This window comes from Anguilla rostrata, chromosome 19, assembly GCF_018555375.3.
Source record: "Anguilla rostrata isolate EN2019 chromosome 19, ASM1855537v3, whole genome shotgun sequence".
Classification (NCBI taxonomy): domain Eukaryota; kingdom Metazoa; phylum Chordata; class Actinopteri; order Anguilliformes; family Anguillidae; genus Anguilla; species Anguilla rostrata.
This window is the reverse complement of record NC_057951.1, coordinates 8,470,196-8,495,085: the sequence shown is the minus strand read 5'-3', so window position 1 is coordinate 8,495,085 and position 24,890 is coordinate 8,470,196. Positions and strand designations below refer to the sequence as shown.

The 24,890-nt window shown below is 48.4% G+C and overlaps 2 protein-coding genes across 9 annotated transcripts; one reads left to right on the top strand and one right to left on the bottom strand.

The window, feature by feature from the left end:
* Positions 1-500: 500 nt before the first annotated feature.
* LOC135245854 (bromodomain-containing protein 1-like) lies at positions 501-15,307 on the bottom strand. 5 transcript variants are annotated; one of them, XM_064319207.1, is made up of 13 exons: positions 14,859-15,306; positions 11,572-12,929; positions 11,153-11,309; positions 10,636-10,767; positions 10,395-10,523; positions 9,877-10,189; positions 9,154-9,411; positions 8,546-9,028; positions 7,448-7,574; positions 6,850-6,980; positions 5,833-5,942; positions 4,479-4,633; positions 501-3,971 (listed from the first exon to the last, which is right to left on the bottom strand). In XM_064319207.1, the coding sequence occupies exons 2-13, from the start codon at positions 12,918-12,920 to the stop codon at positions 3,788-3,790; spliced, it is 3,528 nt and encodes a 1,175-aa protein (XP_064175277.1). In that variant the 5' UTR covers positions 12,921-12,929; positions 14,859-15,306; the 3' UTR covers positions 501-3,787. The 5 variants fall into 5 exon arrangements, with proteins under 5 accessions (XP_064175277.1, XP_064175273.1, XP_064175272.1 ...); XM_064319203.1 differs by lacking the exon at positions 5,833-5,942 and having other exon boundaries at positions 3,808-3,971; positions 10,636-10,794; positions 11,572-12,984; positions 14,859-15,304; XM_064319202.1 differs by lacking the exon at positions 5,833-5,942 and having other exon boundaries at positions 3,808-3,971; positions 10,636-10,794; positions 14,859-15,303.
* Positions 15,308-15,802: 495 nt separating this feature from the next.
* On the top strand, positions 15,803-23,157 carry zbed4 (zinc finger, BED-type containing 4). Of its 4 annotated transcripts, none has more exons than XM_064319201.1 (2): positions 15,803-16,239; positions 18,475-23,157. In XM_064319201.1, exon 2 carries the CDS (start codon positions 18,496-18,498, stop codon positions 22,294-22,296), a length of 3,801 nt encoding a protein of 1,266 aa, XP_064175271.1. In that variant the 5' UTR covers positions 15,803-16,239; positions 18,475-18,495; the 3' UTR covers positions 22,297-23,157. The 4 variants fall into 4 exon arrangements, with proteins under 4 accessions (XP_064175271.1, XP_064175268.1, XP_064175269.1 ...); XM_064319198.1 differs by having other exon boundaries at positions 18,247-23,157; XM_064319199.1 differs by lacking the exon at positions 15,803-16,239 and adding an exon at positions 16,275-16,534 and having other exon boundaries at positions 18,247-23,157.
* The last annotated feature ends 1,733 nt before the right edge of the window (positions 23,158-24,890 follow it).

Genomic DNA, 24,890 nt, shown 5'->3' with positions numbered 1-24,890 from the left:
CACACAGAAGGCTTGAGAACAGAGATTGGAACCCAGGACCCAGTTGTTGGTGGGTGCTACTGCACCATTATGCAGTTATTTATTTGATCACTTATTATGATTATTTTAGAGGGCCTTACTTCAGCCTTGACAGCGTGGTGCATGCATGTTCTCAGCATTGTAATACATCAGATATACATCAGCAAATGAGGTGACGTTCACTCATTGAACTGTCACAGAACAGGCGACGCTTTCAGTTTGGAAGTAATGCATTAATTCCTGTAGTGCCACGCAGCCTCATTTGCTGGGATTTCGAAGGTAAATTCCCGGCCCCTGGCTGGCAAGGCCTGGCCAGTCAGGACACGTCATTCAGTCAAACCAATGTGATGAAGCAGTGATGTCAGAGACAGACACAGGAGACTTGAGGACTTGGTTGCTCTGCATCATTCCAGTATAGTTTCAAGTTTCAAGAGTGTGAGATTTTTCGAGCTTAGAAACATCAGACACGACCACTGGCAACGTTTATCTGGTTGAAAAATAAAATTATCGATTTTATTTGGGTCACGGGGGGAGTGTAATGTGGTAGATTAGATGTGATTAGGCAAGTAGGCTATAGATTTGCCATTACAATTTGAAAAGTTATCTGGGGCATATTACAGAGCACTTTAAAAAATCTTCACATACAGAACTTCAATACTTTTAATCAAAATAATACAATTCATTCAGCATTGTTCTAATTTACCAGAGTCTTCCAGCGTGCACACAGTTCACATTTTGTACTTTAGCACAAAGCCGGGATATGAACGCACAGAGACGTGTGTACTTCTGAGAGGCTGTCCTCCAACATACATTAACGTTTTTTCGACCAATGTCAAACTTAATCTCCTGTCCTTGCACTGTGGTTTGAAAGTATTGCGGTTGATTAACAAGGTATCCAACTAACCCTCAGCACTGCACTTTTGAGAATGCATTTGTGTGTGTGTGTGTGTGTGTGTGCATAAGTGGTGTGCTGCAATTTTCAGTGGAGTGCAAAACCATTCAAAGAACTGCACACGTAACAGTACGGTCAGTAAACACCAACCCAACATTGTGCACCTGCACTATGCGAATTTCAAAAATGGAAAACCAAAGTCGTCATAAGGGTTTGAATTCATATACTGGAGACCAAGGAAGTGGTGGAAGCTCACCTCGATCCATCACCAATGAGCAGCAACCACACCATTTTGGGGAACTGCCTATACATCAGCTAAACTAACAACCTGGGGAATTAATCCAATTAAACCGGGAGATGATTCGACGGTCAGACTGGTGTAGATAACTTCGCCAGGACACCAGGCAAACCTCTACTCTTTGTAATAAACACCAAGCGATTGTTACTGACCGCGACGAGTCGGCTACAACACAGCGGCACTGATTTTTCCACTCGGTTGAGAGGGAAGACTGCCCCCTACTGGCAAAAGAACAAGACCGCGTCCTTTACCACAGGACTCTCCCGTAGGTTAGCCTCCATCGCCAGATGGTGGGACCCTCTCCAGAGCTCAGGGCCTAACTCACGCTCTGGGAGCAGTACTACTGGCAGGAGTGATAGGCACAGGTGGAAATGAAAGCGGTGGAATTCCCCGAGGGCTGGTTGCACAAGTATTACAAGTATGACACGCCCCCCTCCTCTGGCTAATTTGCCTTCCCTGAGCGTTGTTTCCTGCTGACGAGCTAGAACGGCTACAGCGTCTGTTTGAGTGTACGGTGAAACGGTGCTGCCGCAGCAAACTGCACTGAAGGTGGTGCATCCCTGTTTATAACTCTCGACTTTCACAGCTTTTGCCAGGTTTATTAGCGGAGAGATACAAGGCTGGTATGCATGACTGCCCAACCATGTACCAATCAGCCAAGCTCAGCCTTGCTTAGTACGGGTACTGGCAATTCCAAGTCCCTGCTCGTAGAAAAGGGTCCATTAGAATAAATGCTTTCATTACACTCGTCTGTTCAGTGACCTCACGCCTCAACTTTGATTCCACGAACCTGTCAACTTATGCACTGATTCCAAAGATAATTTGATCCATCGTGCCATAAAAGTTCAAAACCCCCTCACACAGCTGGCTAACCGGTCACCATTATGTCTTGACAGAAGCATAGCGCAACAGAAAGCAAGGCCCTCGGTACCCATAAATCTCTCCATTTTGGCGCAGTGCAATGGCGCCGTCTGGTGGATGTTCTGCACTCCAACACCCCCACTACAGAATAGATCACATTTCATGTTTTTTTTTGTTATTTTTAACAAAAAACAATCATTACACTTAAATATTTTCTTTCTTTAAAAAAAAAAAAACCCTTGCAACTCAACCTTGTATTTGCAAGCAGATAAAATAAACTACTTTGGCATAGACAGTGTGGACACATTGATTTTTTTCTCTCTACCCTTGCTCACTTATCATAGATCTCAATCTTCCACGACATATTAAGATCAACCAGAAATGTTTCAGTGTGTGTATATATATGTATTCATGTATTCATATTAATATGAATACAGAGCTATATATAGTCATTTATATATATATAAAAAATTAAACTTACTGGGAAATCCCAGGAACCACTTCCAGTACCTAACGTGGTTTTCCCCAAAGAAAAATAAAATGGTACAGATAAACCATACAAAATGTATTCAAAACTGTATCCATGGCTACCCAGGACCCTACTAAATAAACATCACAGACTCCACCATTCAACCAGTAAAATCACAGGATATGAATAACACGCTGTCATTTATAATGAAAGTAAAATTTCAACACAACTAGCTGAGTGTGCCCTTCGGTTTAGCTCTTACAATTTCTCCGGATATAAAGTAATGCAAATATTTTGTGTGTACAATAAATAAAAATGTCCTCCTTTAGTTACAACAGGTCCCTGTAACACAGTCAAAAAAAAAACACCACCGAGTAAAAAAGGAAGGAGGAGACAGTTTAACAGTACACCTTTCAAACCACACAATCACACTGAAGGTTTAAAAAACAGAAATAAAAAATCTGGGCAACGACTATTTTTGGTTTCATAAGAACGACGCACTTTCGGTTTCCATAGCTACGATAGATTTTGCATGTGACGATTGGAAGTTTACAGATATAGATTTGTATAAATATGTACAAACAAAACACACTAAAATTCTCAAGAAAAAAAACAAAAACATTCTCGTACAAAATAATATTCAAACGTTAATGCCACGTGGAGAAGCTTACGATGTAAATAAACTTCAATAACTTATGAGAAAAAACAAATGGAAAAAAGTTACTGAAATACTTTTCAGTACAGTATGTTTCAGCCCACGCTCGAGTCCTCCATTTTAACTCGGACTTGACATTGTTTATAGCACCAAAGACTGCGGCATATTGAGAACATAATCACCGATACGTATAAATATTAAGAAAAGTAATATACAGTTCCGATAAAAGTAACAACAAAAAAAATAAACCCCTACAGAATAAGTTAGTGTCGGCCAATGTACAGGTATTTACACAGTGCATTAAATACAGAGCTATTCACTAGTGGAAACAGAGAGGATGTTGGGAAATGGAGTCATGGCAGTGAGGGTTTACAGCGTTCGTCCAGCAGTCCTGCAGCACGGTCGCGGAGGATTTCAAACTCTCCGGAACATTCTCTGAGTAGCCCAGCCATCAGACCAGCGAGGCTGGGAGAGGGGTGGGGGGTGGGACGGCACGGGCGCGGGGCGGACCCCCCAAAACGCCCGGCGGGTAAACAGTGAGGTCGGGGGCGTCCCGGACGAGGCCCCCGGGGGGCGGGGCGAGGCGTGTGCGGTTCAGTCCAGGTCGCTCAGGTCGCTGGCCGGCTCGTCACGCGCGCGGCTCAGGTAGCTAGCGGCGCGGTCGAAGGCGGTCTGCACGGCCTTGCGGGCGCTCGAGGTGCGGCCCTCCGCCATCTTCACCTGGTCGACGGCTTTGTCCATCCCCAGCGGAACCATCTTGGATTTAGGAAGCCATTGCCTGCGGGAAAGCAGGGCAGGGGGGTCAGGAACTGTTGGAAACACTCGTGGCCATTTTGTAATTTGCGCAAACAAAGACAATTTTACAGTCATTACGCTGCATTACAGGCACTTAGCAGACGCTCTTCTGGATACATACTGAAGCAATGCAGATTAAGTGCCTTGCTCAAGGGCACAACGACAGTAAGACTAGCTCCTTACCCATTACACTACACTGCCACACTGCTATACTACACTGCAACCCCAGTGTAGTGTACAAGTCTTACAACTCCTCTTCTGTATGCACTTCTCAGAAAGCCCATAAGCCCACCATTATCAGATGGTGAAAAGGAATTAGCCCCCGCGCTAGCTGTGCTAACAGTGAAACGGGAGAGCACACTGCCATCACAGCTGGGGTAAACAGTGGTCCGCACGCACACCGCACCCAAACACAGAACTGGCACCGCGGGGGCTACCGTTCCCCGGGAGGACGGACCGCTCGGGCTCGAGCGCGCTCCTCGCGTCTCACCAGCTGCGTCTGTTGTCGAAGAAGAGGACGAGGAAGAGTTTCTCTCCGGACTTGTACTGCATCTGCTCTCCAACCCGGAGCACGCTCAGGGGGGGCATCGGGATCCAGGCCCCACTGCGGCGACAGCCCGCCCGGGGCATCTTGGGGTCGATTATCTGCACCGGGAGATCGGAGAGGGGGGAGAAAGAGGGAGAGAAAGAAAGAGGGATGCGGAGTAAAGGGGATGAGAGGGATAGCAAGATAGAGGGAAAGAAAATAAGATTCTGACACTGCGACTTCACTTCCTGTGTACAGTAGGTACAGACACACAGATGCGCGCACACACACACACACACACAGGCACGCACATACACAGGTGCACACTAGCATAGCTGGTGTAGAAATTTCCGGAACAGAGATATGCACAGGTATCAGTGCATTAAAAAAACCCTGCTGGCAGCTAACGGAGTTTTAGGTAGTGAAAGAGTTACCAGACATGACATTAAGCTGTGAATTTTCAGTCAGCCAGAGAGCTGGAAACTACTCAGGCACCTGAATAAGTTCTGCCGCTGTTCGGAGGACCAGTCCCAGCACTACTGGGGTTTTCCATCATTGGTCTAAATACCGGATTACACCTTTCCCAGAGGCACAAAGGAACCAGAGAGAGATGATCATCAAAAGAACCAGCATCCCGAGTCAGGACAGACGATCCTCTGCCCGAGCGTCTGTTTTATTTTAGGTGGAATAAAGAAGCACACAGAGAACAGGGCGTGGCCAAGCGAGTCAGAGACCTAATCCATAATGCGTCGGAGAACGGCGAACATACGTTTATGGCGCTGAATGCAAACCAAGCGGTTCAGTTTTTCGTGAAATTGTTCGGTCAGTGACAAAAATGACACGGATGTGCCGGACCTCTTGTACTCTTCATCATGGGTTTGGTTCCAGTTCATACCTCAGAAATGTCCTCCAGGCAGTCTGAGGCGCTACACCGCATTAGCATGGGTTCTAAATCATACCCATTTAGGGCTGAGAGAGCAATATGTGCGTTACAGCCCTCAGTATACATACGTGTGCGTGTGCAGGTGCGTGGCTGTGTGTGCAACATCATGTAGATGAAGGAGGGAATGATAAAAGATGCTCAGACACACGCGCATACATACACACACAACTCCGGCAGAGTACGCATATACACACTTGCACGCATGCACAAGCACACAAATGCGCATGCACATGCACAGTCCCCTGCACACTCACCACTGCAGGGGAAGTACACACACACACAGAACGACACAGACCACTGCTGGGTAGTACACACACGCACAGAACGACAGAGACCAGGGCAGGGCAGGGTAGTAACTCTCACACGCACACTCACCAGGGCAGGGTAGGAAGGATATCCGCTACATTTTGCCCAAACTAGTTTTAGAGGTTCCAGTGCAACAGTTGTGGCACTAGTGGACATCCACATATTGTTGTTGCCAACTTCTACGAAAGCAGGAATAATGGACAAATAAAGTTACGCGGGCTACACTGCAAACAGAGAAAAATACCTCCAAAAGCCATGCTTCAGACCGGCAGCACCCACGAGACACGTCACAGGCATTCGAACACACAGGGAAACACACAGGCAACACTCCTTTCCAGTGTTACTTTCTTGGGTTGCTTTCTCCAGCACACCAAGGCTCATCCAAAATGGACTGTGCAAACCAAGGGTCCTCAGTCTTATCCAGAAAGGGCCGGTGTGGGAGCAGGCTTCTGTTCCAACCGAGCAGCTACACACCTGATTCTAAAAATTACGTCCCTTAGCAACGACTTTGGCATTTAATTAGGAGAATCAGGTGTGTAACTGTCTGGTTGGAATGAAAGCCTCCACTTACTTTCTGGATAAGATTGAGGACCCCCGGTATCAGTACATATACTTGGTTACACATTCAATTAAAAACAACGGAAAAGAAAAGATTGGGTTTCAATTTTTTTGCTTTAAGTAGCCATCACTGATGGAGGCTGTACACCAAGGCTGCCCAACCCTGTTCCAGGAGATCTACCGTCCTTGTAGGTTTTCATTTCAACCCTACTATTCACTTACCTATTACTGATTACTAATTAGCCGCTCCGAGATCTCTATGTTGAATAAGGAGGGCTTTTATCAGGGTTGGAGTGAAGACCTACAGGACGGTAGAGCTCCAGGAGCAGGGTTGGGCGGCCCTGCTGTACACCGCCTACAGCCGGTCATTAAAGCCGTCCCCTCTCAGCTTCCAGCCGATCGCAAAATGGAGAAGCCGGAAGGCGGGAGTGCGAGGGACCGCATGCGTTTCCCTCCCCGCTCGCCCGCGCCGCGCCCGCACCGCGCCACGCCCGCGCACGCGGGAGGAAGTGAAAGCGGGCCGCTCACCGGCCGCGAGCCGCGCCGCTTTGGCCAGGCCCCCCGTCCCGACGCGGGCCACCAGCTCCTTCTTGTCGTCCGTGGTCTTCCTCCGCGCGGCCGCCGACCTGCCCCTCCCGCACTTCGGAAGACTGACGCCGCTACGGCAACGGGAGAGCGACAAATCAAACTGCGTTAGCCTCGCTCCTCCGTCCACCTCACTGCTAGTGTCTGAATGCAAAACACTGTTGGGATTTCACAGGCAGAATAGAGGAAGAGGAAGTGAAATCTGTTAGCAAACAGGGCTGCGGTGGTTTGGGCCTAACAGGGACGTGTATCCTGTTCATTAAAGCCACGCCTTGCAGCAGGACCTGTGGTCGGGTGGTGAGCACACGAAACCCCCGTCTGAACAGGCTGCTCGAGAAAACGGAGAATTTGGAATTCAGTGAGTCTGAGGCGGGGCTGGGACACAAGGTGGGGACACAGAGGCACAGGGCAGGGGGTGGGGACAGAGGGGCACAAGGCAGGTGGCAGGGGCACAAGGCAGGTGGCAGGGGCACAGGGCAGGGTTAAAGAGCAGGGGGCGGGGCCACAGGGCAGGGGGCGGGGCCACAGGGCCGGTGCGTACCTGGCGCTACACAGCAGGCTGCCGCTGGAGGAGATGCTGGACTCAGAGGCGCACCTCCGGCGAGGCTCCAGCTGCCTGCTGGGAATGAGCTCTTTCTCCTGGGCGACGACAAAGCCGTTAGACAGCCCTGGAGACGAGAGACAACAGCGTCAGTCCCGCCCCCCAGCCCTCAGCACGGCCGCGCGGGGGCGGGGCGGGGGGGTGCTCCACAGAGGCGGTTACAGCAGGGCAAATTCCACGCGGGTTAGCTGAGAATGTGCGGAGGAGCTTGCCGGGTCACGCGAGGCTCAGGCCCGCTCAGTGTGCAAGCCCAGGCCTGATGGGACTCTGCACGGGCCCTGGCCTGCACTTCAATCAGTCTGCCTGCGCCGACCGGCCTGCTCTCGTCCGTGTGTACTCTCACGTCACTGAACCGCCGCTACAGAAGAATCCGAGCGGACCTTTAGCTTTGAAAGGGCCGCGCAAATTAAAACGCACAATCTGTCAATCTGTCGGCACGTTCAAATACTGCTGAATGCCAGAAAATAGAGCTTATTAAAATGCCCTTCGGTAAAGAAACTGGAAAATGAAAGGGTTCTCAAATACTACACCGCACAATACTTCAGCCTCTCCAGTGATACCCTTTCTCCCCTCGCACAGAAGATCTAGCCTTGCAGCTGCTTCTTTCAAGGTGACCATCTTTCTTCCATGCTGATCTTTTATCCGCAATAGCAATTCTACACGCTGAGCAAGCCTCCAGTTTATTTAACAGGAAACACACGGCATCTCTCAACCCTCCTGAAACTAGCGATGCAGCCAGCCTGACTGCAGCTTCACACCTGGACTGGAAACAAGCACGCCTCCCAGACTAACAATTTCAGCTCTCTGCTACAAACCGGGTGTATCACGTTTTCCGCACTAAGATGAGACTAACTTAGTACTTTTAGACTTAAAAGAACTGATCTTGTCAAAGAAGAGAGGTTTGTAGTTTCTTGTGAAACGCTGACCAGCGAGCTGGCTGGTATTGCAGAATGCTAGCTCCGGGCCCAATGACAGCTGGCGACAGGCTGTGCGCACCGTGGCGAGGGGACGATGGTGGTTTCAGGGGGCGGGGCCTACCTTGGCGAAGGCGCTTGCTGGCGGGCGTGTCCCCGGGCTGGCTGTCGCCGCTGGCGCTGCGGGACCTCTTGCGGGGCTGCAGGAGCGTCTCCAGGCGCGGGATCACCACGGAGAGGAAGGTCTTGGTGCCCAGCTGGGGCCGGGGGGGCGGGGCCTCGCGGGGCCCCGCGGGCTTCGCCGGGCTCTTGGACTTGCGGAAGAGGACGGCCGTGCGCCTGCCCACGGGGTTGGCGGGTTCCGCCGGGGCGGGGGCCGCCGTCACGACACCCCCCTCGCCGTCGGAGGCGTGCCCGTTCACTTTCGCCTCCGAACTCAAGGGGGCGCCGCCTTCGCCGTTGAACTTGACAGACTTGTGGCACTTGCTCTCCGAGCTGAGCTGGCGCTCGACGGGCTTCAGCTTCGGCGGCTCCGGGTCGCTCTCCGCGTTCACAGGAGGCGGCGACGAATCCGACGGCTCCAGTTTTGGCGGCACGGACTTGTCCCCTGTCGAACAAAATGGTTTCCATCAAGTCAAAGAACTTCAAAACAGGGGCAAATATGTAGCCAGAATCCCTACAAAATGAATGGAGTCAGACTAGGTCATTCTGACCAGTGCCTCGAATACCTACCGTCCTCCACTAGGCTCTGCTCAGCAGGCCTCGCCTCCTTCGCATCCGATTGGCCGCTCTCCGGTTTGGAGGGCGGGGCTTTCTTCAGGCTCATCTCGCAGCGGACGTCGCCGATCTCCTTCTTGAGCAGCTTGAGGCGCTTGCTCCGCGACGGGCTCGATTTCATGGCAAATGTCAAGTCGAGCTTCTCCAGGAGCTGCTTCAGCTGTTCCTCCAGAGACAGGTGCGCCCGATTGGCTGGATTCAGCAGCCGGTCAACTGCAACACAACCGCTCGTGAGCCAAATAACGACAGGCCTGCAGGCTTCCAAACTAACAACCAAAATAACAGCCGTTTGTGTACAGATAACACACATTAGCGACCGTACGTGCTGTTTGACATATGCAAGATAGTTTTAACCCTTTTTTCTCAAATCAATTATCCATTTTCATTTATTAAACCTCTGATAGGTTTTGTGCACATTTGTTAATTTCCTGGCCCTGTTTGTTATGAGAAGAATAGCAGTGTTAAGTCTGAAATTCTTATATAGCTTCCTAACCCTCATACAGATCTGAACTTTCCCAGTCATCCTGTGTGGACTGTAGCCAATCACATTCGCCCATTAATTCTTCACAACCTCTCCTCGATGACTCAAGTGAATGCTTAAACCTAATAGGCTGGGTGCTAGTTGTCCATATTTAGGGAGAGAGGGATGGAGGCGAACTGAAGGGGAGCGCTCCTCACCGTCCTCCCAGGCGAACGGGGGCGGAGCCTCCTGCTTGGGCGGCTCGGCCAGGAGCATCCCGCTCTGGAAGTCGAACCCGGTGGCCAGGGCGTCCCGCCGGGTCTTCCGGAGCAGGGCCCCGCCCTGGTCGCGCAGGCGCACGCCCGCGCGGTAGAAGACGGTGTCCTTGGCGTTGTACTTCATGCAGTTGGCCACGATGAGGTTGAAGTCGTCCTCGAACTCATCCAGGCTCCGGTAGCCCTGGGCCTCCACGCGCTTCCGCATGGTGGAGAAGTCCATGGGCCGCTTGATGTGGTCCAGGTAGTCCGGGACCTGCCAGACGGGAACACACACTCACACGTCAGGCCTCCAATCAGAACGCGAAGCCTCCTTTGGCAATGTCCAATAAGGACACACCATGCCAAACGATTTCCTCTTTTCTTCCAGCTGGGAATGCCCAGACATGCATTATGCACTGAGACTTATGGTTTTTAACAAAGTGAGAAATTGATTAAAAACTTTCAGAGTCTTGACTGACCTCTTTGACGCTGACAGGCTGGGCGAAGATCCTGGCCTGGTCCTTCTCCTGGAGCTGGTTCAGGACGGCCCGCAGCAGAACCGTCAAGGGGGTGAGCTGCACCTCCAGCACCGACTGCTGCAGCTTCATCTGCAGAGCAAGAGCACGGCGCGGGTTTGAGCTCTGCATTCTCATTGGCCCGTCGGTACCAGCGCATTAAAGCGATTGGCTGAAATTTCAGAAGGGCTGTGAGTGACGGTACCTCCTCCCTCTTGAGCTTCTCCCTCTTGCGGATGAGCTCCAGCAGGAGGCGGGCTCTCTCCAGGTCGTGCCGCAGCCGGTGCCAGTCCTTCAGCTGCTCCTTCAGCGCCCGGCTCTCCTCCTCCGTCTCCCTCTGAAGGGGGCGCAGGGTTTTAACCATCTTTTAACACAGACAGCGCCGCTTAGAGTCAAGACAGCTCATCTGAAATTTCACACGTGAACGCCAATGCTTCCTAATAATTAAGACTTCCAAATACATGTACTTAGACAAAAGTGCGTGTTTGAACATTCCAATGTTGATGCCACAAAAAAACAGGCTACTTGCAAGAAGCTACGTTTAGTTTAGTTTAAGAGTAAAAAAAATCAATCCAATGTACAGGAAGTGCTGATAAATGTTGTCAGTTGTCTTTCCCCACAGGTGTGCAGTGTGAGTGACCTCATCACGCCCTGGCCTCCACTCAGGACTCGCACACGTTCACAAACACAATGAAAGCCGGGCGAGGCGCTGCTGCACTGACCGGCTGGGCCGTTTTCTGGGACGGCACGCTGGACTGCAGGCGCCGGATCAGCGGGGCGCCGTTCCTCGACTGCCTCTTCAGGATCCAGTAGCTGAGCACCCGCTCGACAAACACCTTCTTCTTCTGGACAGACACCTGACCGAGGATGGTGTTCAACCTGAGCAGCAACCAGAAGGACAAATTAAATTTTAAAAATGAGGGAAGCTTTATAATTTTGATCCTGAGCAAACAGCTTTGAGTCCTGCAAACGTGTCATTGTTCACAACGCTTATGCACAAATATGTACAAAGACTGATGCACCTTTGGCACCTGATTTACTAAGAGCTTTAGCATGTGCAAAACCAATAACATGACCAATGATTGGTCAAGGTATTTGTTTTGCACCAATCGTTGGTGGTCTTATTAGATTGTGAACTTACCTCTCTGGTGAAATACTGGGCACAGTCACGGCTGGGACCACGGCCTGAGGCTCACACACGGCCTTCTTGCTCTTCTTCTTCTTCTTCCTGCTTTTCAACCTCGTCCTCCTGCCGCCCGCGTCGCCCACCCGAGCGCGCCCGTTTTCCGCCTCGCCGTCCTCGTAGATGGCCAGGGGCCTGCGGGCGCAGCCGCCGGGCGTGTGCGCCCCGCAGTAGGCCGTCTTCTTGACGGAGAAGGCGCCGCCGCCGCCGCCCCCCTCCCTGACGGGCTCCATCTTCATGCAGAGCCCGGCCTTCTGGGCGCAGCTGGCGTGGAAGGCGGTGTAGCAGTTGGCGCGGTGGCACTGGATGCAGGCGCCCACGCCCTTCTCCTTGCACAGGTAGCACGTTAGCTTCCAGCGCGCCGGCGGGATGCTGCGCACGCCGTCGATGGGCTCCACGAAGACGGCGCTGGAGAAGCCCACCTCGGGCACCCACAGGGCGCACACCACGTGGCCCCAGCGGTCGTCGTCGGTCCTCTTGAGGGCCCCGCCCCGGTTGGGGCAGAGCACGCAGCTGGCGGGCCGGGAGGGGGCCTGCAGGCAGTGCCGGCACAGCCACTGGCCCTCGGGGATGTAGGGCACGCCGTAGCACTCCTGGTGCACCGCCAGGTTGCAGGCGTCGCAGAAGAGGATGGCGTTGCTGTCGTGGCACTCGCCGTCCATGCACACGCAGCAGACGGCGTCCTCGTCGACCAGCGGCTCCCGCCCGCCCCGGCCCTGGCCGTCCAGGAAGGAGTCCTTCTCGAAGCGGTCCATGAGGAACTCGAAGACGTTCTGGGAGACCTGGCTGAAGCCGTCGGCCCGCCTCTTCTCGTTGACCAGGTCCAGCCAGGCGTAGTCCTCCTCGTCCATGTCGTACTCCACCTCCTCGTCCAGCTCCTCGGCCGTCTTCTCGGCGTAGGTGAAGTAGGCGGCGGGCCGGCGGGGCACGGCGGGCAGGTTGTACTCCACCGTGCGGATCCGCGGCTCGGGCAGCGCGGGGGCGGGCGGCGCCGCCTGCGCCTCGCTCAGGGCCGCGTTCCTCTTCTCCCGGCTGCTCTTGAGCCGCGCCGAGCGCACCGGGGCCTGCTGGGGCTTCTCGCTGTTCTCCTTGTTGCTGTTGCACTCCAGCATCTCCTGGGCCGTGGGGTCGTCGTCCGCGACCACCTCCAGCTTGTCGTAGATGCCGATGCGGTGAACGCGCCCGTCCAGCTCCAGCTCCACCATGCGCTGCGCCTGCGCGTACGTCAGCGTCTCCCGGTTGGGCGAGGGCCGGATGGGGGAGGCGGCCCGCTGCGGCGCCCGGGGATTCCGGGCTTTCTTCTTCATGCCGACGACCTAGACGAGGCCGGGGACACAAACGTGCGCACTTAAATCGGAACCTCGTCTAAGTCTGATGAAGGAAGGACACGGAGGGAAAAAAATTTACATGCAAATACGTCAAACAAAAATTAACAGTTCCGTTTTTGTGGCAAGGATTTTATTTTGCCAGGCTAGCAATGTTAAATTTACCCTAGTTTCATTTTCATGCCTGCCACACCAAGAACACAATTCTGCCATCTAATAAACACTCCAAACTAAATGCATACGTTTTGCATATGCACACGATTTTCACATTTTCAGGTTACTGGCTGTTCAGTTTCACTGTTCTTGTTATTCCTGATATTTAATGTATTTCTCCCCACAGCGACTTCAGAAATTGCCCAGGTCTTGTTTGTCAAATTATAAGCACTCTTCACAACCGAAGACTTGCCTGAAAATATAGCTGCAGTGTCCTGGTTTCATCAAAACCATGTCTCTAATTTTTCAGGCAAACTAATTCTGCAACATAGGACCTGGATGTGTGCAACAAGCCCATTCTACAGACTCCTAAGAACACCCCATACTTAAGGGGGAGTCAATTTCCCCCTAAAAGTTTCGAATAGCAGTTATGCCCATAGCTTAAGGGCGATCTTGTGTCAAGACCATCTTTTCTCGAGGTCAAATTATGGTAGTGACTAATGCAATTCAAAAGGTAAGTGAGCAAAATGCCGTTCTAATTGGGGGCGATGTTGAGAAAGACAACCGGAAGAGCCTACCTATCATGACAGCCTGCTCCCTGGTGCAATTTTAAAAGCAGTTCCCCGTGACAACATAGGCAAAACTATTAATGAAGTGCAAGATAGTGATCAAACATACACCACCAGTAAGTAGATAAGTTCATTTGAACTTCACATAGGGGATCCGAAGAGCCAACGTTAACCCGATTAGGTAAGCACAAATAAACGAGTTCTGCAAGAACTCAGTTCCAATCATTAGGGGTAAATAAATACTCTTATTACAATATGATAATTAAATAAAAAGGAACATTTAGTCATAAAACTAAGGCAGCTAGCATGTGTAGCTAGCCATTTCCTGTGGCAGCACTCCCCTCGAAAAGTTATTTATGTTTAACTTAGCTAATATTATTTAGTTAACATTAATTATGACCTGCAAAAAAGGCATGTTACACTAGATAATTGATTAAATAACTTTTATTGCCTTTGAATATTGCATGCATTGTATAGCAATGTAAGATCAACCCATTGATTTGGTGGCATAGCAACATATCCACGATCAAGCTTGCTCGAAATCCGCAATTGGGGCGTACGTCTCTTTAACCACTTTACGAAGTTAACTGACTAGGTTAACTAGCAGGCACTTCCTATCCTTTAGGAAAGACGAACCAAGAATTTAGCGATAGTTGGCCGGATTACTAATAAACAAAACAAGTTAGCCAGCTGTCTATTGTGACTGAGAAAATGTCTGGTTATTTGGTGTCTCCGTATAACATAGGTGCCGGCAGGTTTAGATCAATGAGTTACGTTAAAATATTTTATTTGTTACTTAACACTGCTGTGAAGTTAAACTATCCAGCTAAAAAAATGATGTTCCTGCACTTAGTGGATCACCCCGCTGCAGTCGTCCATTTAGCCAACTTGTCAGACAAATACTCGCTAAGCACACACTGTGCCGAGAACTGCTCAGCTGAGTGAACAGCGACCATGGCTAGGCGGCCTGAGGCAACGAAACTGGGGCAGTTCATACTACAACTCGCTAATGTCCAACTAGCTACATTTTGCTAGCTAGCAACGGCAAATATGGCGTCCAAAAAACAAGAAACCTTTAAAGTGAAGGCGACTTAAAGTTATGTTTTCCCAAACAAATGGCAACCTGCGTTGGTCGGTAGCATTTAGACAATACCAGTGAGTAGATCTGTGAGTGAGAGTGAAAATAAGGAGCCCATACCTCAGAGATCCCAAGCTTTTGCCGAAGACAGTAGCGCTGGTAAAAAGCAATGGCGATATGGCCTGCAGAGCGCCTGAGATTCCGCACAGTCTTCTCATCCAACGGACGCCGCTCGAGCTTTCAACTGAAAATGTGAAAGATAAAGCGTGGTATCCGCGGCAACCGTCCAGATTCTGGCCTCGGTTCTATCTGCGGCATTTAAGTATTTGTATAAAAAAACATTTGTGCATTTAACTGTCCGCTTTCTAATAACGAACGGCAGCTGCTCCGGGCTGCCCTCTCCCCCAACAACAATGCGGCTGCACTCGAGGCCCCACCCACTCGTACAGCGTGATTGCGTAGCAGCGGGATGAGGGGGGTCAGGAAGTTCCCTAATATTCAACGAACCCTTTTTACGATGCAGAGTTCCCTTTGTATTGCTGGTGTCCCAAGCCAACCAGTCAGCTTGGGTCCAACGGTCAAATGTGTTATTTTCATAGTTCAGCGTCTGTTTTTCCTGTCACTGGGTGCCACATATTGGTGCAATGCATTGTGTTACAACGTTTCATTAGATCTATCGTGAAAGACTTAGCTAGTTAGCTATCGAGAGTTTAGCTCATTTAGCAAAGACCATATTTTTGTTTGTTCACTGTCAGCTCATATTTGCTCATTGCTATTATGCTCACGTTCAATTGTCCAACCATGTGCACAAATGGTCAATTCAGTTTATATTGGATACATAGTGCAAATCATCACACCGGAATAAGTGATAGGTTTCATTTGTGAGTAATTCATGGATATTATAGTACAAGAAACTGATGTTGGGAGTACGTTTACTAGTAATCCACCTTACAATAGGATCCGCGCTGTATTTAAATAGCAAAGCGTGCCTTGTTTTGCCCCACCCATTATGGCGCCTCCTTGCCCCTGAGAGTCTGTCCAGGTCAAGAAACCCCGTGTAAAGTATAATTTAAAGTGCAGCATTAGAAGGAAAACAAAGCATGCTGTCTTATATGTATTTATTTTCTCGTCATAATAAAGTAAAAGGATTGCATCAAAGCGCACTGGAAAGCGAAAATGTTTTTATGTGTAATATTTACGATCAGGGGATATCCTAACATGCTAAGAGACTGCTTACAGGAAATGTAACCACCAAGTAAGACGAGTGTTTTGTTTTCCTTTTTATTACTACGTCGCCATTTTGGAAACCCTTAAACCCTATGACGTCATGAAAGCACGTTCCTTCCGTCCTACGCTGTGTGGAGCTCCTGCTGTCCAATGCTAGCGAATTGCAGAGGAGACAAAGCAACGAACTAATTGCCTCTTCAGATCAATTAAATATATTTTTTTATTTAACTGTTTAGTTACCAAAACTAACTGAAGTTGATCTCAGGGCTTTCAGGTATGTACACTGTATTTGTGAAATTGACTGCGGACGGTTGACTTGCCCTTAAAATGTGTGGGGTTGTTGGGCTGATCCGGTTCTCTGGCTGGTTCTTCCACTGTTCTACTGCCAGGATCTGGTTCTGCCTCACCAGGTCGAGTTCCTGTGTGGCCTAGCTGGCTACAGTAGCAGCGACTTTACGACGAGACTTAGTCTTTAACCCCTACCAGTTCTTTCCGTATCAGAGATGGAAATGTCAGGGATAAGTTTGCTGTACTTTAGATTTCTCTCTTCTTGGATCTCTGACAGCAAGGTAGCTGAGCATACGTTAGCTTGATCCTGCCTGTTTGTTTTTGTCTGTGTTGTATTGACATGTGACGGAGCTACGTAGCTAGCTAGCAGCTATCTAGGCCTCCATTGTTAGCTAGCTAAACTGATTTGTTAATTAGCTAGCTTGCTAACGTTTATATATCCAATTGGCTAACAATATAGCTGCTTGGTGGCTAGCAGTTTTGAGCCTTGGATATGCAGAGCGATTATCAAATTGTGCATACTCAGATTTTTTCAAGCATAACAGTGGATTTTAATTAAAATTGACTTAATGTGCAGGCAGCAAAAAGCTTTTGTCGAAAATACTGGTTTATTGAATATTAAGTTCATTCTATCAGAGTGGTTATTCACACCGTTAGGCATGAAAAACACAAGGTTGTAACGTTAGCATGTGGTTTGTGGAAAGATCGGGCACATCAGACGACTGGAAGAATTGCATAAACCCGGAAAAGTGAGCTCCATAAAGCTAACATCGAGGCACTTCATTTGTGAACATACTGTAAACGGTCTTGACAGTGGTCGCGAGTTTGTCGGGTTTCTTGGTGATCTTTTAATATAGCCAGTGGTTAACTTGATATTATGGCAGATCTAGATGTCTTGATAAATTGCATTAATCAGTTTTCAAAACGCATTGGTGTATCCAGATATTATGCTGGCTAGCTAGTGATTGTTCACACTCGCTGAGCTGGTTCAGAAAATGTAAGTTAATGTGTTTAGTTACGGGTGCTGCGGATACAAACTTAACTGTTTGCCAAGATAGTTGAATCACTTTTTCTTTCAGTAGCAAATTAATATTTTGAACTAAGAACCGAGTATCTGGCTACTGTAGCTAGTGAATTACCAAGTACAGGACACGAATGCCAGTTGACTTTCATCTGTCCGAACCGTTTCTTGTAAATCCAACTTGCTGACATTACAGTATCGAAGCACTTACACAATCTTCAGATCGTGCGATGTGGAGGAAATGTATATGTCTATTTATTACCTTTATGTTATGTTGAAAATTAAACGTTATGGACCAGCGATTATGCGAAACGTAACAATAGGTTTTCTGCACGAAACTCACTATTGCTTGAGTCACTGTTGCATTGAAACGCCTGGCTCAGACCTTATATCAACCTTTTGAGCCCACAGTATAGTATTTCAGAAATATTAATTATATTTTTTGTTTTTCCGGCTACCACTGAATGGTTTTCTTTTTTTCGATACATATAATGAAAGCGCTTGGTTTCAATGGATATGATTTTGTTCTCAGCGGAATGTGTTGCCTCTCTTTATAGTTTTAAATGTACAATTTCACAAACAGGAACACTTCTATCAAGGATGATTTGGTACGTTACATCTGGCACTGGTATCCATTTGAACCGGATTTATTGTTTGACATGCATTATAACATGCACAACACAACATAAAATATAAAGCACATTTAGGGTAAAGTTGCATTTGAATTTATTATTATTATTATTATTATTATTATTATTATTTTTAATGGTTTAAAATCGAATTGTAATTAATTTATGATCTTGTCGTTTACAAAATGTAATGAACTTAGTTAATTGCAATTGCTATCGTCGTTTGTTTTTTCTACTATTCCATTGTATTTAGTTTTAAATTACATTAAGTTCACAGATCAGAAAAGAAAGACAAATGAAACTGACATTTCTCTCTCTCTCTTTCTCTGCCCCTCCCTCTCAGATTTTAAGAACTGTACCTCTCAGGGACTTCTGGCACATTTGCATGACAAAGGGAACATTTGAACAAGACTGGTCTTTCTGGGCATGGACACTAGCACACTGAATAACTGAACACTGGTGGGGACCAGGGAAAATATTAAGGAACACAGTGAGGACCCTTCACCCCCTCACTCATGACTCTCTGTTCCCTAACTGGCTGGTATTAAGCAAAGGATTTTTTTTTCCTCAGGCAAAATTTTAGTCTCCTAAAATGGACGGAGAGGAGGACCTCTCTCACAGTAGTGATGATGGGGGCCTGGAACATAATGACTGCACAGCAAATGACAAAAAACAAGAAGCTAAAGGAATGTGCCTGAAAATCGAAGGGCAAGATGGTTACGTGTTTAAGTCATACAGCCTTACCCCTCATGAGACTATGGAAGCAAAACCTGAAACAAGCTCCGCTGAGATGCTGGCTGAAGATTCCTCCTCTGTGTCCCCTTCCCCCGAGGAGCCCTCACAAGGCACATCTCCGCAGGATGACTCGCCACCGTCAGATCCGCCAGCAGTCGGCGAGCTGTCCTCTCTCAAGGAGACATGTGACCAGCCGTCTTCTCCGGAGAGCCTTTCGTCAGAAGACAAAAAGATGGACGAACCACTGGAAGCAGAAAGAGATCCGCATTTCAAAGAAGAAGAACCAATGACTGTGGATGAAGGTATCCAAGAAGATGAAAATGTAACCTTTGACAACTCAGTCGGCCCTTTTGCAACCAGGTATAATGATGATTATGGTAATTTACTTAGTGGTTACACTAGTACTCTTTATGATGTTGCAATGGACGCTGTGACCCAGAGTCTGTTGTCGTCAATTAGAAATCCTGTTAACGCTAGAAAGAAGTCCCCCGCCTGGAACCATTTCTTCATATCTCCACGAGACAGCACCAAAGCAATCTGTTTGTACTGTATGAAGGAGTTCAGTCGGGGTAAGAACGAGAAAGATCTCAGCACCAGTTGTCTGATGAGACACGTGCGAAGGGCTCACCCCACTGTGCTCTTACAAGACGGCGAGGTTTCTTCTAGAACTCTGGCAACCTCTGTTGCTTCATCCTTAATACCTCCCGTCAACTCACCAAATAGCAGGGAATCGGCAGCTAACTCAACACCCACTTTGCAGAAAAGTTCCTCACCGCCTGTCTCTTCTTCGGAAAGCACCGAGGTTGCAGCCGAAGAAGCGTCTGAAGTTACACCAAAATTAGAGAAGTGTGCCAAAAGCGACACCTGTGCGGCTTCCCCCCCACATTCCAGCAATAACCATAACGAAGATAACGTGGACGGAGTTTCCGAGCCTACCGTTTCAACTCCCAAAAACTCAAACTCTCGTCGGAGATCGGCGGTGTGGAAACACTTCTACCTGTCCCCAGCAGACAGCTCCAAGGCTGTGTGCATACACTGCATGAATGAATTCAGCCGGGGGAAGAACGGCAAAGATCTGGGAACGAGCTGTTTAATTCGTCACATGTGGCGGGCCCACCGAGACATTGTCATCGAGGAAAACGGGCAGGGCTCCAACATCCCACCGCCTTACACGAATCCTCCTACTCTGCTGCCTCACATCAAGCTGGAGGAGGCAGGCGAGTTGAAAAAGGAGCCCGTCTCCGCATCATCTTCTCCCGAGACGACGTCTGACGAGGTGCCCCAAACGTTAAGTGAGAACATGGATGTGCTGAGAGAGGACGTTGACAAAGGGCCGTGTCAGTCAGGACAGGAGACCTCGCTTGATTTGTCACTGGGACCCAAAGGCGACAAGGACTCGTCTCTGACCTCCTCACCGGACGACCTCGCTGAGGGCCCGAGCCTCATCGTCGGTCTGAGTTCGGTTTTCCAGCAAAACAAAAAAATCATGAAGCGGGTCAAGTCAGAGGTGTGGCACCATTTCATCGTCTCTCCGGTTGATCATCAGCTCAAAGCATTGTGTCGGTACTGTCCTTGTGTTATAAGCCGAGGCAAACGAGGAGACTTTGGAACTAGCTGTCTGATGAGACATCTCATGAGACGCCATCCCAATGTTCTCAAGAGCCAAAAAAGCACACCTGACAAAACTGCCTCACCTCAGTCGCCCTATGCCACCCTTGCTGCTGCAGAGTCTCTGTCCACTAATTTAGCCAGTAGTCCTCCCAGTGAGAGAAAACCACACACTTTGCCTGTTTTTGGCAAAAAGACTTCAAAGTTATGGAATCATTTTTCTATTTCCACCACAGATCCCACAAAGGTAGTTTGTTTGCACTGTAGCCGCACAATAAGTCGGGGCAAAAAGACAACAAATCTTGGCACCAGTTGTTTATTCAGGCACATGCAGAGATTTCACGGACATGTTCTTGAAAACAACAGCAGCATCTCAGGTGTTGTGTCCTCCACTGACGTTCAAGTGAAACAGGAGCCCATGGACACGTCTTCATATGAAGAAAACAGTGAAAGATTTGATGAGTACCATCCGGTTGCCAAAAAAATCACCAAGCTCATTGCCGAAATGCTTGCACTGGACCTCCAGCCTTCAGCCTTGGTGGAGAACGTCGGCCTCAATCGCTTACTGGAATATTTGCAACCGCAATACTCCCTCCCCTCGTCTTCCTACTTCACGAGCACTGCCATACCAGAGATGTACAAGAGGGTGAAGGAGGTTGTCATCATGCATCTGAAAGAAGCAGAAGGTGGCGTTGTCCATTTCACTGCAAGCATCTGGGTCAGCAGCCAGACTCGGGAGTACCTCACCCTGACAGCCCACTGGGTGACGTACGAGTCCTGCGTGCGACCCCAAGGCCAGGATTTCCACTGCTCCGCCCTGCTCAGCATCTCCCCAATCGACTGTGACTACAACGTGCTGAATGTTCAGAATCAGCTCGAGTACCTCTGGGACGCCTGGATCAGCTCTTCGGGGCTGAAGATCGGATTCACCGTGACCGATAATCAGAGCATAGGCAACACAGTGGAGGACAACGATCACGCCGCCCTGCGGTGCTTCGGGCATACCATTGACCTCATCGTGAACGAAGCCATAAAGAGCCAGCGGATGGTTCAGAACCTGCTGAGCATCGCCAGAAAGATCTGTGAACGCGTTCACCGCTCCGCGAAAGCGAAGGAGAAGCTGGCGGAACTGCAAAAGGTGTACCACTTGCCCGAAAACCAGCTGGTCCAGGACATTCCCTCCAAGTGGAAAACATCCTTTTACATGCTGGAACGGTTAGTGGAACAAAAGAAAGCCATTGATGAGATGTCCATAGAGTGCAATTTCAGGGAATTGATCAGCTGCGACCAATGGGAAGTGATGCAGTCAGTGTGCAATGCTTTAAAACCTTTCGAGGTGGCCTGCAGGGAGATGAGCAATCGGACCGCCACGCTAGGTCAAGTCATACCACTCGTTCACATTCTGAACCGAAAGATAGACATGCTCTTTGATGAGACTATGGGCATAGACAACATGCTCAAGTCTCTGAAGCAAGCCATGGTCAGCCAGATGTCCTCAACGCTTCACGATCCAAGGTACATGTGGGCGACAATGTTGGACCCTCGGTACAAGACCTCCTTGTTCACCGAGGAGGAAGCTGAGCAGTGCAAACAAGACCTCATACAGGAACTGGAGTTGTCCTCATCTACCTCAACCGAAACAAAGTCTCTGCTTCCCAATGGATGCGGTGAGGCCCCCGCTCCAACCAACAGCGTTCTCAGCAACAAGGACAACCTCTGGGCGCTCATGGATGACATCAGGAGCACGATCAAACAAGAGGAACGGCCCAGATCATCTGAGCTGGCAGTGCTGGAGTATCTCGAGGAAGAGATACTCGATCAAAGCTGTGATCCACTGGATTACTGGAATTTGAAGAAGTTCCTGTGGCCAGACCTGGCCAAGGTGGCTGTTAGGTATGTGAGCTGCCCCCCAAGTGTTGTCCCGGCCGAGATTCTGTTCGACACAGCAAGTATTAACTGTTCCCAAAGTCAGTCCAGGCCACTGCTAGAAAACTTGGAGGAGCTCATCTTCTTAAAAGTCAACCTCCCATTGATATTTTTTCAGTACTGAATTGATTTGAAAATATTCAGTCCCTGATGGACTGAATCGGAATAATATTTGGGGAACCAACATCATGGATGAATTGCTGTGACCCCCACCCAAATTAGGCGAACGTGCATTTGAAGCCAATTAACTGAAAATGCATTGCGTGGAAAGTTTGGGCCAATTAGTTGATTAAGTTGAGCATTCGGTGAAAATTGAATCATGTCTTGTGTGTACTACTGTCGGAACACTTGACTGCTGGATTAAGCCTGCTACCCATTGTAGAGTGTCTTAGGGGAGAGTGTGTTAACTAGATGTATGTGGGGTTTGTATTTGTTGCTGTATTTTTTTTGTCATCTTTATCCTTGTGCCTTATGCAAACTACTTCAGGTCAAAGTGCTGTAAATACTTAACTGATGTTCATCAAGTTGTAGTCTTTAAATTTTAATTAATTATGTATAATAGAACCTAGACACTGACTGTTTTTATGAGTACATGGCCCAAAAATAAATGCTGTGACTGAAAGATTTTTTTATTTTTTATTATTATTTTTTTTAGTTATTTTGTTGTTTCATTGTGACTTTGTGGCTCATGGTACTGTCAGTTAGAACTAGTCTTCTTTTTAAATTTACTGAAAAATATTTCTAAAAATACAATGTAATATATTGCTTTATTTACAGTTTAAGCAATCTGAAATGTACTTAAGCACAATTAAAAGTCTACTTCAGAGGGAATAAATTATGGGTCACTGGTGAGTTAATGCAATGTACTGTACATTTATAAATACAAATTTCTTTACAGAATTTGATAATTGTGTAAGCATTCATACTGGAACCATGTCAATTTTGTGGGAAATTGTAATTAAAAAAACTTTCCTTTGGATATGTACCTTGTATCAAATGTTTAGTTATTTGTTCTTCCCCTACCTGTCGGTAGTTCGCAAGTAGTGTGTGGGTTATGTGCGTGTGTTTGAGTCTTCCTGTGTGGGTCTGTGTGGTGTGTTTTAGCCCCTTTCCTGTGTTTAAGGAACCGGCAGAGATGTGGTTTGGTAGGAGGCCCAGTCTGTTGCTTCTCTGTTGCTTTGATGCTTATCATCATGCATCTGAACCAAGTCCGTCCAAATGTCATGAGAGAGAGGGGTGGTAGGGGTGTTAGTGGTTGCCTGTGTTGAGGCTCTTTTCAGCTGACCATCATGCATATAAATACACCGTATAATGAAACTCTGACTTTATTGTGCTCTTGGACAAACTGACAACAGAATGAGGTAGTACTAGTTGTTGAGTATTTTCTCATTTTTTAGCAACTTTTAGCCTTTAAAAAAAAAAAAAAAATTTATTTTACTTGCACCTTGCACAGCACATTTGTCTTCTGTTAGAATAAGGTGTTAAATTGATAACGTTTGCATTTCAGTTGCAATTTTGTATCGGAGACTTTTGTGTTTAAAATTCACTTTTCGGTTTCATTGGGCAATTTAGGCAAAAAATACCACAGGGGTGGCTTCAGCAGACATGGGAAGTGACCGTGTTGCGACATACTGGTGCGTCAAAGTGCGTGTCGGCCCATTGGCCGTGTTTAACAGGAAGTGCTCCAACTGCACCGTTTCACTAGTGGGGGTGGGGGTGGGTGCTTTTCGGCCGAGCCTATTCATAACCTGTTTGTCCTGTGTGGTGGGAAATGGCACACAGCACAGAGTGGCCACGTACCCTCCGAGCCTCTCACCGTACCATCGTGTGCTAGCAACCTGGGGCCGGGCCAGGTTGACTCCAGGATGGAGGACTTCCTGGCAAACGGGCAGCTCCTGGATGTGGTGTCGGTAGGCAAACGGGGGCCGGTCTTTGCTAGAATGGACTAAGTGAAGTGGCAGTTTCCAGTGCAGTGATGGGGGTGGGAGGGGTACTTGTGCTGTAAGAGGTGTATTTTGGACAGGATAAAGGCCCAGGTCTCACAACACTTAGAAAAAGTTCCTACTACATTGCCACGCTGCCCTCTCAAATATGGCTTCCTAATTGCCCTGCTAGTTTGTCGTCAAGACAACAGTTACACTGCAGCATTCCGTGCACTCGGTTTCCACAGGCCGTCACTGTAAAATGAAGTCAAACAAATTTTGAGGTAACGGGAAGTAAAATAAGCAGCATTAGACTGTGGAAAAGCCAGTCTTCATTCTGCCTTCATTTTGTCAGACCGGCACATCGATATGCGTCATAATACCCACTTGTACTACCCCTTGGCTCATGGTTCCTTTTAGCTCATAAAGGATAAGGTTATGGTATGGGCAGGGGAAACCTGATTCTCCTTCAGAGCTCCTGCTCTCAGGTGGATTATGAATAAGTGCCCCAGACCCTTAAAGCTCAGTTTGGTTTTGTGTAGATGGGATTTCTTCTTTCAACAGGCTAGAAATTGTGGTGTTTTTTCTTTTTTTTTTGGGCCAAAGGTAATTTGCGCTCCGGGTTTTGAATACGACAAACCAGTTGGTCTCCTCTCAGTGCGTTCTGCTGTCGAACGTTTCAGACCTCAGCAGGAAATACTTCTTCGGCTGGCACCACAGAGAAGACAACTGGTTTCTGTTCTTCTAAAATAGAATGGGATTATACAGCAATGTACGTGTCATCTACCAGCATCAT